Source organism: Copadichromis virginalis, linkage group LG6 (assembly GCF_057382275.1).
Source record: "Copadichromis virginalis isolate Kocher_CV1m ecotype Utaka linkage group LG6, C_Virginalis_male_GT1.1, whole genome shotgun sequence".
Taxonomy (NCBI): Eukaryota; Metazoa; Chordata; class Actinopteri; order Cichliformes; family Cichlidae; genus Copadichromis; species Copadichromis virginalis.
In genome coordinates this window covers 44,384,575-44,401,461 of record NC_140623.1, presented here as the reverse complement: position 1 = coordinate 44,401,461, position 16,887 = coordinate 44,384,575, and the positions used below count along the sequence as shown (strand labels likewise).

At 43.2% G+C, this 16,887-nt stretch overlaps 1 protein-coding gene across 3 annotated transcripts in view; it reads left to right on the top strand.

The window, feature by feature from the left end:
• The first annotated feature begins 412 nt into the window (after positions 1-412).
• LOC146708670 (outer dynein arm-docking complex subunit 3-like) overlaps positions 413-16,887 on the top strand; it is a 29,722-nt gene continuing 13,247 nt past the window's right edge. Inside the window, exons 1-5 of one of the 3 annotated variants that reach the window (XM_085460692.1) lie at positions 413-605; positions 1,791-1,912; positions 2,166-2,243; positions 5,385-5,570; positions 5,700-5,801. In XM_085460692.1, the coding sequence (XP_085316818.1) occupies positions 557-605; positions 1,791-1,912; positions 2,166-2,243; positions 5,385-5,570; positions 5,700-5,801 (537 nt within the window). In that variant the 5' untranslated portion in view covers positions 413-556. Of the gene's footprint in view, positions 606-1,414; positions 1,488-1,790; positions 1,913-2,165; positions 2,244-5,384; positions 5,571-5,699; positions 5,802-16,887 lie in introns of those variants that run through there. The other 2 variants (XM_085460694.1, XM_085460693.1) reach the window with 2 other exon arrangements.

Sequence of the window (16,887 nt, the reverse complement as noted above, 5' to 3'; positions counted from 1 at the left end):
CTATTTACAACAGACTATTTATTTACAACAAAACACCAAACTATTTACAACACGGGGGAGATCGCGACCATCACCAACTGACACACAGGGCTTAAATACATAGAAGGAGCAATCAGGGAATGGACCACAGGAGGGAAACACAGCTGGGGCAAATTAGACCTGACGAGACAAGGAAACGTAACCTGAACACACTAAGATAACAACAGACCTTCAAAATAAAACAGGAAACACATGACAGTCACGCAAAAACAAAACACTGACAACACCGAAACGTAACAGCACGTTATCTCAGTTTGATCCCGTCTATGTAACGGATCTGGGCCCTACAGCTTTAAGCAGCTGCGCGCTCCCGCGGACGGCAATCACTTTCTGGCACAACACCTGAACTATCGCGAGACTCAGCGATCCTTACTGGATTGAATGGAGAATGACGCGACTATTCATTCAACGAGCCCTGGTTTGGCTTTAGGTGTACACGTTGCTAGGCAACACTGCGACCAACTCCAACAGAAACAAAGGCTTCGTTTTCCGCCACTGACTGAAGGAAGTCACAGCGATGGCAGCTGAACACATCACGGGGCTGAAGCGGAAAATCAGACTGCTCGGTAAGTTTGTTCGGCGGGTTTCAGCTCAGCTGGAGGCAGCCGGTGCACCTTAGCGGCTTGTTCCGCTCTTCGTGTTCCAGGTGTTGCATTTTCTGCAGTTAATCACAGATTTGAGCGATGAAAGAGCTCACGGATAAAGACGCTTGCTGTCTCCAGTTCGTGTCGATTACGACAAAGTTTCGACACTTGCAGCTGATCAGTGTCTTTAAATGAGCTGCAGAGAATGAATAAAACGACTTGTCTTCTAAAATTCTCAGTGCCCTAAACTGTGATTGATATTTTCAGCTGTAAAATAAATAATAGAATAGAATAGAATAATCCTTTAATTGTCCCACAAGGGGAAATTTGGTTGTAACAGCAGCCAAAAAGACAAATATACAAACAAACAGTACACAGGACAGAAACATACACAATTTTTCTTACATATTTACATTAAGGACAATGGTTACTATAAACAGAGAGTACTGTACAGTTATTAAATAAAATAAAATTTAAACAACAATGTTATTGTTTGTATAGTCTCCAAAACACCTGGGACTGATTACTGAAGATAATGATTTGTTTTACACATGAGCCATAGCTTGATTCTCGTGACAATCAGATCTGTATTATGGAGGTTCTACTTCCATCCTGAATGATCGCTACTCCTCATCTGAAATCCCCTCTAATGAATGTAAATCATACAGTCGCTGTGAGGTAAACACAAGCAACAGTGGTCTGTCTGTCTGAGGAAGGTGTACTTTAATTTTATATAAAACAGTGCAACCTTATTTTGGTTATATCGAGCAACAGCTGTGACCATCTGACAGGTACACTCAGGGTCCTGCTGAGTTCCATCTTTCTTTCATCAGAAGAAAAAAACGATGGCACAGAAAAGCACAGGTAGGCATCCAGCTTGAGGATATTTCATTTTAACTTTATGAAGCATTTTACAATCAGCATGATTTACGCAGTTATCTCACACAGCTCTTTCATTACTCACATCTGTGATAAACTGCAGAAAGTGCAACACCTAGAACACAAAGAGTCGAGACGAAGCAGCTTAGTGAAAAACAGCAAACTGCCATTTAGGTTCTTAAATGAACTTTAACACTTATAATTGACTTAGAGCCGATAAATTCAGCAGGTGACTGTGGGTCACCTGTTTCTCTGTATTATTGTGGTGGTGATGAAACGTGTCCATAGAGGTGGAGAGAAAAGCGTGCTATGACAGACATGAAGCTGCCATCATGAAGAACCAGGAGCTGATCCATCAGCTGAGGGAGGACAACAGGAGGCTGCACAGGAAGCTGGCGGGAGCTCATGCTGTAAGATGGTCACAACACAAGCTAAAGATGTTTGAATGCTGATCTGAACTTTATTTAATTTAAAATAAAGAAGATAATAGTGCAGTCACACACAGACTGAGAAACCTGGCCTACCTAGCTGGAAGCCATTTATGGTCCTTATGAAGCTGGAGACAACAATCCTCCTTCTTTTCCTCTTTTTTAACCACGTTTATCTCACGCAAAAAATGTGTTTTAGAATTCATTTTTGGTGACACTGGTGTCTGCCTCTTAGCGTGATGAGCAGGTGATCAGAGCGGCCTTTCAAAACAGAGCAAGGGAGAGGGAATCCTACCGCAACAAGTCTGTGAAGGTGAGAGGAAGCCTGTGCACGCACCCTGAACTCCGATTTTACTTGAAATGCAGTACTGTGAAGAAATAAGTCCGCCAGTGACTGAGCAGCAATAAGCTGCAGCATTGTTTTTCTGACTTTATCAATCTGTCACATCACTGTGGGGCAATTTTGGTCCACTCTTCTTGACAGCACTAATTCAGATTCGACTTCATTAATCCCCAAAAGAGCTTTTTGCTTGCAGCTTACACATAACACACAGTCTTTAAACCAGCTTTGATGCACAGTAAAGCTGAGATCAAGAAAAATAACATAAGGATGAAATAAATAAATAGAATAACAAGGAGAAATGTATAAGAATAAACATTCAAATTCAAATTTTATTTGTCACGTACACAGTCATACACAGTACGATATGTAGTGAAATGCTTGGACAACTGCTCGTGACCTAAAGAAAACAAAAAAGGAAAAGGCTATGAATAAGATAGGAAATAAATATGAAAAATTTAAAAGGGTAAATTTAACTAGGAAGGAATAAAATATAAATTAAGGTTAAAAATGAAATAACTGTACAACACAAATTAGAATGAAGGGTAAATTTAACTGGGAAGAATAAGATAAAGATAAATATATAAATTAAAGTTGAAAATAAAATAACTGTACAACAAAATACACAATATAGAACTATATAAGAATGTATGAGAAATATAAATAAATATATACACAATAACAGCAGCTGTACAAGTATTAACTGGAAATGAAGAAATATTTTCACAGAAATTCACAGAAATATTCATCATCTGTCAGCAGTAAGTAATCTAAGAGCTGAGAAACGAGGATTTTAGGTTTCTGAATTTTAATGAAGGACTTTAAGTTTAGTTTATTCTACACTGGGCCGGGTCCAAGGTCACGGCGACCAACTTATTAACAACACTGCCGAGCGAGTTTCTGTCCTTGATACATACTGAGCCAGCAGATAAAAGAAAATCTTCAAAGACTTTCAATAAATGAACAATAAAAATGCCATAAAACGTCCCCACTAACACATTCTCTGTTGATCCTGTTTTATGATGGAGATATTTGACAAAGGCTGTGCCGAGATATTTATAAGACTGCACTATTTCACAAATAACACTGGCTTTATACTCGGGGTTACGCGTCTGAAATCAATGATCATTTCTTTTGTTTTTGACACACATTTAGCTCCAGATAGTTATCATCACACTACTTCACAAATTCAGGCGAAACAGGGCCGTGGACAGACTCAGAGGACAGTGATATCAGGCAATTATAAATCTGTCCTCAGAAGAAGTCCTGCAGCTGTCGGCATACATAATAACGAGAACACATCCCTGAGGGGAACCAGAGCATGACACAGTCCTGCCGGACATTTGTTAACGAGGACTTGTCGACTCGTCAGTAGGAAGTTTAAAGTCAGCATCAGGAGCTGTTCTGGGAGTTTGGAACGTGAGGCTGCGTCTTATTAAAAGCAGAGAGGTCAGCAAACAGAAGTCTAACGTGAGGACTGGATTTTTTGAGGTGCTCTTAGACAGACTTTAATATAAAGGGTTTAGCATCATCAAAGCATTCACTCTGCTGATGAACAAATTACGAAGGATCAAGTTTACCATTAATGGGGGATCAAATAACACTTTAAAGATCTTTTCCAAGGTTTTAATTACCAGAGTCATGTAAGCGCAACGTGAAATCATTTGAAGTTTTAGTTGTAGGGATAGGTACTGCGGTTTGCACCATTCATTTCTGCACACCTCTCTGAGCTCTGCAGCACCTTGATTCTTTGGTTTTCCAGTCGTTCTATTGGAAATGGTGCTCATGCCGATCAAACTGGGTCATCAACATTATCGCGTTGATGACCCAGTTTGGTCCGAGCTTTAGCTGTGGGACAGATGGCCTCACACTGACTCTGGAATACTTGGGTATGTAGAGGTGTCCACGGTCCACTCAGTGACTCGTAGGTCCCTAAATCATCAGTCCTCCACGGCCCTTAACCTTTAACATGCTCACTAAGGTGTGCAGACTATCTGCTAAAGCTGTTTTGGGTTTGTCACGTCCAGCTGCGTGGCACACAAGATTTGGACCCAAATGCAGGACAGGAAAGGAAATAAACTCAAAATACAAAACAAAGGCTGGCCAGGAACAAGGGTCCAAAACTAAAGAGCCAACAGTTAGAAGACATGCAACCATGAGAGAGGACACAACAAAGAACTGAGACAAACTGAAGGAACAAATAGGCATGCCAGGGAGGGCAGCTAAACCTAAGTGAGAAAACAAGACAAGGAATGTAAAACTAAATACAGAGCACAAAAGACAAAAAACCCAACAAGGTAAAACAAGTAACAGATCTCAGGAAATAAACAGACTTGACACAGAGAGTGCAGGAGGCAGGAAAACAAACTCAGGGAATTACAAAGGACAGAATCAGGGCTGAGAATAAAAGAGAAAATGAGCTAGAATACCAAACTGAAAAAGGCAAGAAAAAAAGAGCAAACTAACCTTCCTGTCGTGATCGGGTCAAATCGCCCCGATTTACGACTTAAAACACTCATAAATATTGTGTTTTACATGTGATTGCCTCCAGGCCTTATGACATCCTCCACACTATGCACTTGAACATGTAAACGTGATGAGCACTTCTTTCAGTGAATTTTGAGTGTTTTAATCAACCTTGAATCTGTGGAGTTCCCGGTAAAAAGTGACCACCATAGGAATTTCACCTGAATTTTGGTGAAAAATGTTTGTTATTCTAATTTAAGAGCTGATAAAACAGACTGGGAGGGGGTGCACAAAACTGGAGTGCTAAGCAGAAAGACACACAGGTGAAAATCCAAACCAAAGGCTAACAAACTGAAGATATCTAACAATGACAGCAATAATAAGCAAAAAACTACAAAAGGAAAAAGACTGACTGAGAAAAAGGATCATGAAGGGCTTTTGCAGTTTCTCTGAGCTTGTTGTGAGTTCACTGGAACGTCCTCTTCTGTGAAGATTGTGTTAACATACCTGAATTCTGTAGACCTGCTCACACCGATGATGATCAATCAATTAAGGGTGTTCTTAGTTCTTCACGGGACTGCACACTAAATCTGTTGTCATGGTCCGCATGCATGACTGCACTGCATTCCTCCTCTGCATGTCTCACAGGAGATCATTGGAACACTAGACGACTGCGTGCTATCCAACAGGAAGCGTCTTAATGCCCTAAAACATGGCACTGAGATCTATGAGAGGCGCCGTGAAGAGCTGAAGATGGAGTACCGGAGAATGAAACCAGAGCACAGTGTAGCGCCCCCTGGTGTTCGCACTTTGAAAAAAGAGGAGAATGCCATGGTAGTTACCTCTCTGATTCAAAAACAAAAAAGTGTCATTGCCTCTGAGTTTCTTTTTATATGGTTCTCATTTGTTATAAGATGTGCAGGTCAAAGGTCACAATGAGCAATGATTCGTGTTTGTCTTCAGAACTTGCGGGTCCTGGAGAACAGTCTGGAAAAAAGCCAGTTTAAGTGCAAGGAGGCCGAGAACATCATGATTGACTACCTGAAATTAAAGAGTCACTTACAGGTCAGTCCAGCGTTCCTCGTAAAACGCAAGACTTTGTCGGCACCGTCTCCTGTAACGGTTTGTGTTATATACACTGAACAAAAATATAAACGCAACACTTTTGTTTTTGCTCCCATTCCCCATGGGATGGACGTAGAGACCTAAAATTCATTCCAGATACACAATATAACCATCCCTCCCAAACAGTGGTCACAAATCAGTCCAAATGTGTGGTAGTGGGCACATCTGCTATATTGAGATAATCCATCCCACCTCACAGGTGTGCCACATCAGGATGCTGATCTGACATCATGAGTAGTGCACAGGTGTACCTCAGACTGCCCACAACAAAAGGCCACCCTGGAATGTGCAGTTTTGTCTCACAGCAAAATGCCACAGATGCCACAAGCAATGAGGGAGCGTGCAATTGGCATGCTGACAGCAGGAATGTCAACCAGATCTGTCGCCCGTGCATTGAATGTTCATTTCTCAACCATAAGCCGTCTCCACAGGCGTTTCCGAGAATATGGCAGCACATACAACCGGCCTCACAACCGCAGACCTCGTGTAACCACACCAGCCCAGGACCTCCACATCCAGCAGGTTCACCTCCAAGATCGTCTGAGACCAGCCACCCAGACAGCTGCTGGAACAATTGGTTTGCACAACCAAACAATTTCTGCACAAACTGTCAGAAACCGTCTCAGGGACGCTCAACTGCATGCCCGTCGTCCTCATCGGGGTCTTGACCTGACTCCAGCTCGTCGCCGTAACAGACTTGTGTGGGCAAATGGTCACATTCGATGGCGTCTGGCACGTTGGAGAGGTGTGCGCTTCACGGATGAATCATGGTTCACATTGTTCAGGGCAGATGGCAGCTGAGAATGTCCCAGTTCTTGCATGGCCAGCATACTCACCGGACATGTCACCCATTGAGCATGTTCGGGATGTGCTTGACCGGCGTATACGACAGCGTGTACCAGTTCCCACGAATATCCAACAACCTCGCACAGCCATTGAAGTGGAGTGGACCAACATTCCACAGGCCACAATTGACAATCTGATAGACTCCATGCGACGATGTGTTGCACTGCATGAGGCAAATGGTGGTCACACCAGATACTGACCGGTTCTGGGTCCCCAGACCCCCAATAGCGCAAAAAACTGCACATTCCAGGGTGGCCTTTTGTTGTGGGCAGTCTGAGGTACACCTGTGCACTACTCATGATGTCAGATCAGCATCCTGATGTGGCACACCTGTGAGGTGGGATGGATTATCTCAATATAGCAGATGTGCCCACTACCACACATTTGGACTGATTTGTGACCACTGTTTGGGAGGGATGGTTATATTGTGTATCTGGAATGAATTTTAGGTCTCTACGTCCATCCCATGGGGAATGGGAGCAAAAACAAAAGTGTTGCGTTTATATTTTTGTTCAGTGTACTTTTGAAACAGTCACTGCAAAGCTGGTCTCTGAAAATGGTTATTTTGGTCTTTGCTCTCAGCATTAATTCTGTTTTAGGCGTTAGCAGACACCTGCATAATACAATGATCAGCGTTGCTGCTTTATAAGGTTTAAATTAAGTTTAACATCCAGGCATCCATGAAAACAGGATTTATTACATTTAACGGAGTTAGACGTTAGCAGGAAGTTAGCTCGGTAGTTTCCACCTAAACATGATATAGCATGTTCTGACTGAGAGATTTCTAAAAAAAATTCAAACGTACAGCTCTGCTTGTTAAGTCAAAAGACATGACGTCGTGGTCTCACTCCAAGCGCTTTATTCGTTACTCCATGTTTTACTGCTCACACACAATAACAACAACTCACCGTGGGCCGTGATATAACAGAAAATAACAAGTTAACAATCTCCCTCTTTCTTTTTTTAAAAATAAAAATATAAACACCCCTTTTAAACATTTGTATACATATATGTGTGAGTAAACAAAACAAAAAAAAAACTTGTCAACTTTGTTGAACATCCAGGAAACTGTCAGGGTCCTGGGTCATTTTGACCCAGCGTTTTGTGTTTCCTTGAAGTTCATTTTTGTGCCTTGTGTTTATTCTGATTTTGTACTAGTTTAGGGTTCAACCTGAAGTTTGGTGTATATTCAGCCCTACCTGTGTCTGTCCTTGGTGCTCTGTTCATGTCCCCGTGTTGTGTTGTAAATCAGTCTGTGTGTTTCCTGCTTTACTTTGAAGGCTCGTGTTCTGGATTTCCTGTTCTATTCTGAAGGTCTGTGTCTTTTGTCATTGTGTTCAGCTTGTGTCCTCCAGTCATCATGTGTATCCAGATCAGCTGTTCTTCCCTCCTGTGTGCGATTACCCGATTACCGTGTGTGTGTGTGTGTGTGTGTGTGTGTGTGTGTGTGTGTGTGTGTGTGTGTGTGTGTGTGTGTGTATAGTGGGTGTCGGTCTGTGTTCGTTGTCGGCTCATCTGCGTTCTATGGTGTTCCGTTCCTGTCTCTGCGTCTCTCTGCCCCACACCCCTTTTGTATGCTCTCAGGTTTGTCATTTAGTTCTCCTAGTTTAGGTTTCTTCAGTTGTTTTCTCATGATTCGTTGTCTGTTCTGCCACTGTCACCTGTAAATAAACCCTCACTCATATCATCAGTCGGCTGCCTGCATTTTGGGTCCTCCTTTTCCTCCAACACTACACGGCTCACCCTGCCAGCCGTGACAGAAACACTTCAATGTGCTTTGCTTTGCTTAAAGCATACTATCACTGCACACAATAAACAATAGTGCATTTTAATGCAAAGAAAACTTCACAGTATCCAGAGTCCTTCATCTCATGCTTTTAGAAGGGTTAAAGGTGAAACTCCCTTTTTTGTCAGACAATCAGCAAGTTGGGATTTGGAATCTGACCAACAAACCTGTCTGATTTTCTTGGCTTGTATGAGCTTTTTAATGCTACTCATTTCTAGCCTCAGTCTCTTCTCTGTAACCTGCTTAGCGGACTTGAGTGCATCAAACAAGGAATGATTGTCAGTCACACAGATCAAAGGAAGAGCGTTCAGACCAGTGTTACCAGTTGTAAGCTCTGAAAAAAGTGTTGCCAGGAATACCGCAGTGTCTATTCCATCTGACATGGCAAGAGTTTCTCCTGCCAGTGTACTTCTGACCACACGCCTGATTTTCTTAGGCTGCCAAAAGAGAGGACAAAACTTTCCTCCTTTACCCATAAGGACGATTAATGTCCCTCCTTGAGTACCACCATCAGGAAGGTTACCAAAAGAAGCGTCACTGAAAACAACCAGTGCCAAATCCTCACTGTTAGCCAAGCTCTGAAACTTAAGAGTCACTTTCTCTGCCTTAAGTTTACAGATAACTTTGTTCACTTCATGAATGGACTGCACAGTTGCACCTTTGATATTAGATCCAAGGCTGCATGTGTCAAACATCACATCTGGCCTCGTTTGTTTGGCAACCCACAAAATCTGTCCTATTTTTGACCTGAGTTGCTCCCGTTCTGTTTCACTTAAGGAAGCATCCCTCTGTACAGCCCATGCTGCTTGTAACTGAACCGGCTGTAGGTTATCAATGTAAAGTTGTTGATGTGCCTCTATTACATCATTAACTGTACAAATGTCCATACCCTCTTGAGCCTCTCTGTCCTTGCCCGGATGATGCGGAACCTTCTACCCGATTGCAGAAGTTGGAACAGTTTGTTTACAGGATGGGACGGGTGCTTCAATATCTGCGCTGCTCTTGTCCGGCATCTCCTGGTGTAGGTGTCCTGAAGCAGGGGGAGAGCAATCCTGCAGCAGTGTTCTGCTGTATGGATCACTCTCTGGAGAGCTTTTTGGTCCTCAACACAGCTGTTCCCAAACCAGGATGTGATGTTCTGTGTAAGGATTCTCTCCACAGCGCCTGCTAGAAAGTCCTGAGGATCTCAGGAGAGACCCTGAACTTCCTCAGTTGTCGTAGGTGGTACAGGCGCTGCCTAGCCTTTTGCTCCATTGATGATAATGGGCTTGTAGTCTTTGTGCTGACTCCTTCTGAAGTCCACCACCAGCTCCTTGGTCTCGCCAACGTTCAGCTGGAGGTGGTTATCATGGCACCGTGATGCCAGATTCTTCACTTCAGCCATGTAGGCCGCCTCATCGTTGTTGGAGATGGCGCTCAACACCACTGTGTCGTCAGCGAACTTCACAATGGTGTTGGAGCCATGGGTGGCCACACAGTCTGAAGTGTAGAGGGAGTAGAGCAGTGGCGAGAGGACACACCCCTGTGGTGCTCCTGTGTTGATGGTGATGCTTCTAGAGACGCATCTACCCACCCTCACCACCTGAGTTCTGCCAGTGAGGAAGTCCAACACCCATGCACACAGACGGCTGTTGAGTCCCAGTTCATTCTGCGCGATCAACCTGTGATATTTTACCACCAGTTTTGACCATAATGTCTTTGACCTTATTGTACCAATAAAGTGAAGCATCTGCAAGTCCATACACACACTTTTTTAGTTTCCATAGAACATTGTCCTTGCCAGCTTCAGGTGGGGGATGAAGATAATGTCTCTTGACAGTTCCATTCCCTGCAAAAAGGCAGATGTAATGTCCATTTAATTCATTTTCCACTTGTTTTGATATATCACAGCTAGCACCAGTCTGAGGGACTCAGATGCACATGTTGGAGAGTCTTTCAAACCCGCAACAAGTCGGGCCTTTGGGACGATACCATTATTAGTTTCTTTGAGTGTACAGAACCGTCTAGTAGACACACATTTTTGACCCAGGTCTTTCACTTCATCAAACACGCCATTACTTTGCCAGTTCTCAATCTCCTTTTTGGCAGCATCAAAGGAGATATCTTTTGTTATTAGTACATCTACATCTCTGTTTTCAGCTTCAGTGCAAAGACCATCAACAAGTGACATGTCTAAAGCTTTCTTTTCACCTTCACTACCATCAGGCTTAAGATATTGCACATTGTACCAGTTTTTGTATTGCCCTTTTGCTTTTCCCGGTCTGCCTAGCACTCTGGCTGTATGTTGAACACCGTTGTCTCTGTTCGTAAAAGTGATCAGCTGTCCTGCCCTTAACTTTACATCTGCAGAGGAGACAGGATCAGTGTATGTAGAAGACTGTGTCATAGACATGTTACTGTAGTGTTAGTTTCCCTGTCACTAGTGATCTCTTCTTCCTCACTAATACTCTGTTCACCATCGGGTGCTTCTGTCTCATCATTTTCAACTGTGTCTTTGTTGTCAGTGTCATCATCAGTAGTACTCTGTGGTATTTGTTTATCTCCACTCTGTGCATCCACTTTACTCAACCTTGACTGCTGTACTCTTACAAGAGTCCCCCCATGTCTTACAAATACAACAGCTCCATCTTGCCCAATAACTACACCTCGACCCTTACACTCTGTACAGTCGACTCGTTTGTAGTATACTTTATCTCCTGCCTCATATTTGTCATCTGTAGGCCCAAGTTGCTTGTGTAGTGCTCTCATGATCCCTTCTGAACACTCTGCCTCAGTAAATGCTTTCCTGGAAGCATGTAATGCTGATGTGTGTTCAGCTACTCTTGCGCTTACAGTTGTGCTTTCTAAGGCAGGTGGCTTATCCATCAACACAGAAGGAAGGTTGGGGTTTTGGCCAAACACAAGTTGATGTGGACTATAACCATGTACAGCATACTGTTTTTGGCCATGAGGGCCCAGTCTAACGCAGTGTGCCAGTCACATCCTTGTTCCTTTTTTACCTTCAGGAGGATTTCTGTAAGTGTCACGTTATGTCTCTCCAGTAGTCCGTTGCTCCAGGGACTATACCCCGCCGTTATCTTTACCTCAATGTTGAAGTTTTCAGCCATGTCCCGAAGCTCCGTGTTGTTGAACTCTCCGCCGTTATCTGTGTAGAGCTGTCTGGGGGCACCGTGAATGCTTATCCAGGTGTGAATGAAGGAGTTGACGATCTCTGCAGCTTTCTTTGTCTTTACGATGCTGCCGTCACTGAAGCGTGTGAAGTGGTCGATGATGTGAAGGCTCCAGCTCATGTAGAGCCATCGCTACTGTCTCATTATACTCAGAAACCAGAGGTAGACCAACAGCAGCTCTCGGCTTGGTTTTGCAATATCTCTGATAAATGTCACAGTCATGATCTACCTCTTGCAGAATAAATGCACATTGTTGGTCTGTATTGACAGAGCTTTAGATGAGTCTCAATAACCTCTCTGCAGATGCATGGCCAAACTGTTTATGAAGCTTCACAAGAACTTTGTTTCTCTTTTGTAGACATTTCAGCAGTTACAATGAGAACTTCATTTTCATTGCAGCTTTCTGTAGTATTTTCATCTCTAATGTCTGTGAGGGTTTTCAGTCACCCAGGTCTATGATGACCTGGATGACTGAGAACCTTCACAGACATATTGCCGTACATTTTGGGAGGAGCACCCTTCAACTGGTGTGGGAGTATGAAAGGGAATCAAGAAAACTAGCGGCTTATAGGAACCATCTCCGTTTCAACCTGAGATGCAGAGAAAGCAGAGTTGTTCCTAAGAGCTTGCGCCTTAAATCCACTGTCAGGGGATACAGAGCAGACTTGATTCTACAGGGAGCACAAAATCAGCTTCTAGGTGAAAAGATAAGACAGGTCTATTTCACTATAGATGCCCTCTAGAGCAAGATTAGCCAGACTCTGCAGGAACTGGAAACCCTTCTACCCTCCAATCCTAGAAGAGGTTTACAAGTTTGTGTCCAGTTTGGGTCCAGGACGGAGGGACCAACACCGAACAAAAACAAGCTCCAGCGAACCAAGTGAATTGTCCAAAACAAACACACATGCTGGAGTTCAAGAACAAAACACAGTTCAGGAGGCCGGCCCGGAGGCTGACAACTCAGAAGTCCAGGACAATTCATCTTCTGAGGCCGGCCACGTTGGCGACACAGATCCAAAAGCCAACCGCGCGGAAGGCAGCGGTGGCGAAGTGGAAACAGTTCAAGGTGCCGACCGTGCACACGGCAGCGGCGGCGACGGGGAAACAGTTCAGGGGGCCGACCGTGCGGACAGCAACGGCGGCGGCGACACAAGTCCGGAGGCCGGCCGCGCGGAAGGTAGCGGCGGCATTTGGGAGGTCGTCCATATCGACGATGACGCCCAACGAGCGGCCTGGCAGATGACCGCCGATGTCGAGGCGGCAGTTTGGGACCTGAAGGTGGCGTGGCCCCCGCAGCACCAGGCGAGGAGGAGGCTGGACCAGACGGGGCAGAAGCAGAGGCTGGACCAGGCGACGCTGAGGATGCCGAAGCCGGCTTGTGACAACAATACCTACGAAGCCTTAAATCGAGACCCCACAAGCAGCAGTCGTGATGCCAGAGCTCTTGGCCAATCACTACACTGATCCAGAAACCAGTGTTTCACAAGGGCCACATTCCATGGATGTTACCGTGACAAAAAAAAAAGGAAGGAAAAAGCTTGCAGACAACTCTTATATTGAAGGACTTTATTGTGATTTCATGTTTAGTGTCACATTTGGGTGGACCCATCTTCCTGTACTCTGCACTTTATGGTTTGTGTTACCTGTTGTTCTGTCACTCACAGTGAATTATTAGAACGTGTTTAAATTGCTATAAATGTCTGTCACAACAGTTATACTTTGTTGTAAATATTTGCCGATTTGCACTACTGCACTTTACAGCTGTGCTGTAAATTATCTCTTTGTCCAGAATGGGCCAACGCAATCTATTTTTCTTTTCAGTTTGTACTAGATACAAATAAAGTAAGTGTTGCACAAGTCTTTCATCAGGACTGTCTTTATTTATAACTGACAACAGTGTTACATGTTACTATTGAAGCTTACAGGACAAAGGCAAAATAGTATACCGTTGTGCATTATTAGTTGATTTGTATAAAAACACAGCTGCACAACAAAACAAAAACAACAACCACAAAAAATTGATACAACAAATTGGAAAACAGTTATTCATCACTTGCTTGCTTCACAACAACACTTGGGCACATATTTGTGAGCGCACATGATACAGCGACTATCTTATCCAGCAAAGTCATGTTCTCACCTTCACATGGCACCACAAAACCTAAATGGATGGTGTCATTTAGGACAGTGTACTTGGACCGTAGACAGCCTATAACGCGTTCTACGTGGATCCAGACATGTGCCAGTTTTCGTGTGTCCTCCACATCTTTTGCTTGTAGCTGACTACGACCCCGTGTAAATGCTGGAATTTTTAAAGTGACACCCATTAAGGCAACACTTTCCTTGATATCAATACCCCGGTCAGCGAGCACTATGTCCCCAGGTGAAAGCTTCTGTAGAAAGCCAGATGTTTAAGCTATCTGCTGTGGTTGGATCTCAGCTGTAGTTTTCGTAGTGACTGGTGCTGAAAGATACACATGCATACAGACAAAGACAAGTTCATTTTATGTGCAAAAACAAGACACAGTACTTAATGTGGAAAAAGTGGAATTTATTTATGTACATTAACAATGTTACCTGCATGGATTTCGCCTGGATGAGCTGTCTCTGCCCCACAGGAACGCGGGCCTTTTCGTGGCTGTTTTGATTTCGATCTCTGTCTTAACTGATCAAATCTCACTGTTTGAGAGAGGGTGCCCAGTCTGGATCGCATTCCAGCATTTTGTAGGCTGGTTTGCCTACAAAACACAGCAAACATTACACACAGCCACAATAAACAAAGGAGCATAGCGCGATGATTTCTGTTCAGCGCCATATAAGACGTATTAACTACTACAAAACACTTACCTTTGTGGAAATGCTTGGAGCAGACTAACATGTGAGGTGGAGTGTTTTCGAACGTTATATTAGGTCTTCGGATAGCGGCAATCCAGGCCATCCATCACCTCTTCTTGACTTAGGGACCCCTAACTTCCAAATGTACTTCCTCCATTAAGAGCCTCGGTGTTACTTTTGACAGTGCTTTTAAATTTGATAAACAAATCAGCTCCGTAGTCAAGGGATCTTTTTATCAATCTATAGATTTTAGCTAAAGTCAAGTCCTACCTGTGCAGGAACGATCTAGAAAGGGTGGTCCATGCTTTTATTACATCACGGCTGGACTACTGTAACTTCCTTTATGCTGGTTTAGATCGTTCCTGTCTGCATCGCCTCCAACTGGTGCAGAACGCTACTGCTTGCATGCTGACCGGTTCCAAAAAGAGAGACCACATAGCTCCGGTCCTCTGCTCTCTCCACTGGCTCCCAGTTGCTTTTAGGATTGATTTTAAAATTTTACTGCTGGTTTTTAAGGTTCTTAACGGTACTGCACCTCCTTACCTGGCAGAGCTTCTTAGCATTTACCGCCCCAGGAGATCTTTGAGGTCAGCAGACCTGATGCTTTTAGATGTTCCCAGGTACAGACTAAAGACTAGGGGAGAGAGGGCTTTTGCTGTGGCTGCACCCAGACTGTGGAACAGTTTACCTCCTCACATCAGATTCTCCACAAGCCTAGGAACTTTTAAAACTGCTCTTAAAACTCACCTCTTCTCATTGGCTTTTAGCAAGGTTTAACTTACTTTTTTAACTTATTTTTTTTATCAGTGAGGTGTTTTATGTACTTGCGTTTTATTGTATTTTATATTTGTATTTTATTGTACAGCACTTTGGTCAGCCTTGGTTGTTTTTAAATGTGCTTTATAAATAAACTTGACTTGACTTGACTTTGGAAACATGGCTTGGACAATTTCTCTTCCACGCCGGAATCCAATAAAAACCATTCGCTTTACCCGTCGGCTTCACGCGGCTGTCGCTCACCCGGCTTGTGCAGTTAATAATAAAACAGCTTCTTGCCATTTTTTGTTTCTTTTTATCGCTGTGTAACTGATTTCAATTGAAAGCCTGCGTGCGCTAGTACCTCTTGCCACGAGTTCCCAGAATTCTTTGCGGTTTTACCCCTGAATGACGTCACATTTTCAATCTCTGTAACAACTCACCGCGGGCAATAGTACTCTCGCGATATAACAGAAAATAACAAGTTAACACTGCTATCACTTCCAACATAAATGAAGACAGGAAACTAAACAGCAGTGACGTTTGTAAGGTTACTGAAGTTGGGCTAGCTGGTATATAATGATGTGCTACGTAATCGCTAGCTACACAGCTATGTTTGCATAACATAAACACAGTGAAGCTGGAGGATGAACGCTAACTTTTTTCCACTCGATAAACGTTAATGTGAAGGTTCTTGATGGTTAGAGACAAATGCAGTCGCATGGCAGGATGCTGTAAACGGACCAAACTTCAGTCAGGAGAACAACTGAGATAATCCATCCACAATACGAGGTTAGTCATTAATATACTGCTGCATGGGCTGGGCTGTAGTTACACCGTAAGGTTTTGATAACTGTGCTTTAAAATGGTAAATGGCCTGTATTTATATAGCGCTTTTACTAGTCCCTAAGGACCCCAAAGCGCTTTACATATCCAGTCATCCACCCATTCACACACAAAATGAACAACGGTAATAAAAACCGAGAGAGGCCGACAGTGATCACCGACTGTTTTTATGGGATAGAGATACAAAACATGTTAAAAACACAACAGCCTTAATAACGCATAGTTTGGACCCGGAAGGATTCATCACATCATCACTTAAAGACCAGATGGGGTCTGATTATAGGAAGTCTGAGGGTAGTATAATTAAAAGTTTATTTTTTATAAATGTTGTATTAGTGAAATCAGAATATTGTATATTTTATGTGTTGCACCCTCAGAGAGACATGACTCCGTTCTCCTTTTTCTTGCAACTTTATTCTCCTCAGTTCAGGTTTGGAGTTTACAGGCAGAATAGCGTATCATCAGCAAAACATCACTCCCTCACGTCTCAGACACTGTTTTTTTTTTCTGCACTTACTGATGACATCACACATCTGAACTCTGACCTCCTGGAGCCAGTAAACTACAAAAATTAACTAGAAATGTGTCCAAAAACAAAACGCAATTAAATAAGAATAGTCTTTAAAGATTTTCCCCACAATTCAGAAAAATTGAAGTTTTATAAGTACTTTTAGAGCGCAACACCCTCCCCCACAAAAGAAAAATGTTGCCACACATTTTCTTTCTAATCTTTGACAATTTACCAAAAATAGAACATTTAACCAAAGATGAGTGAGCAAACAAGTAT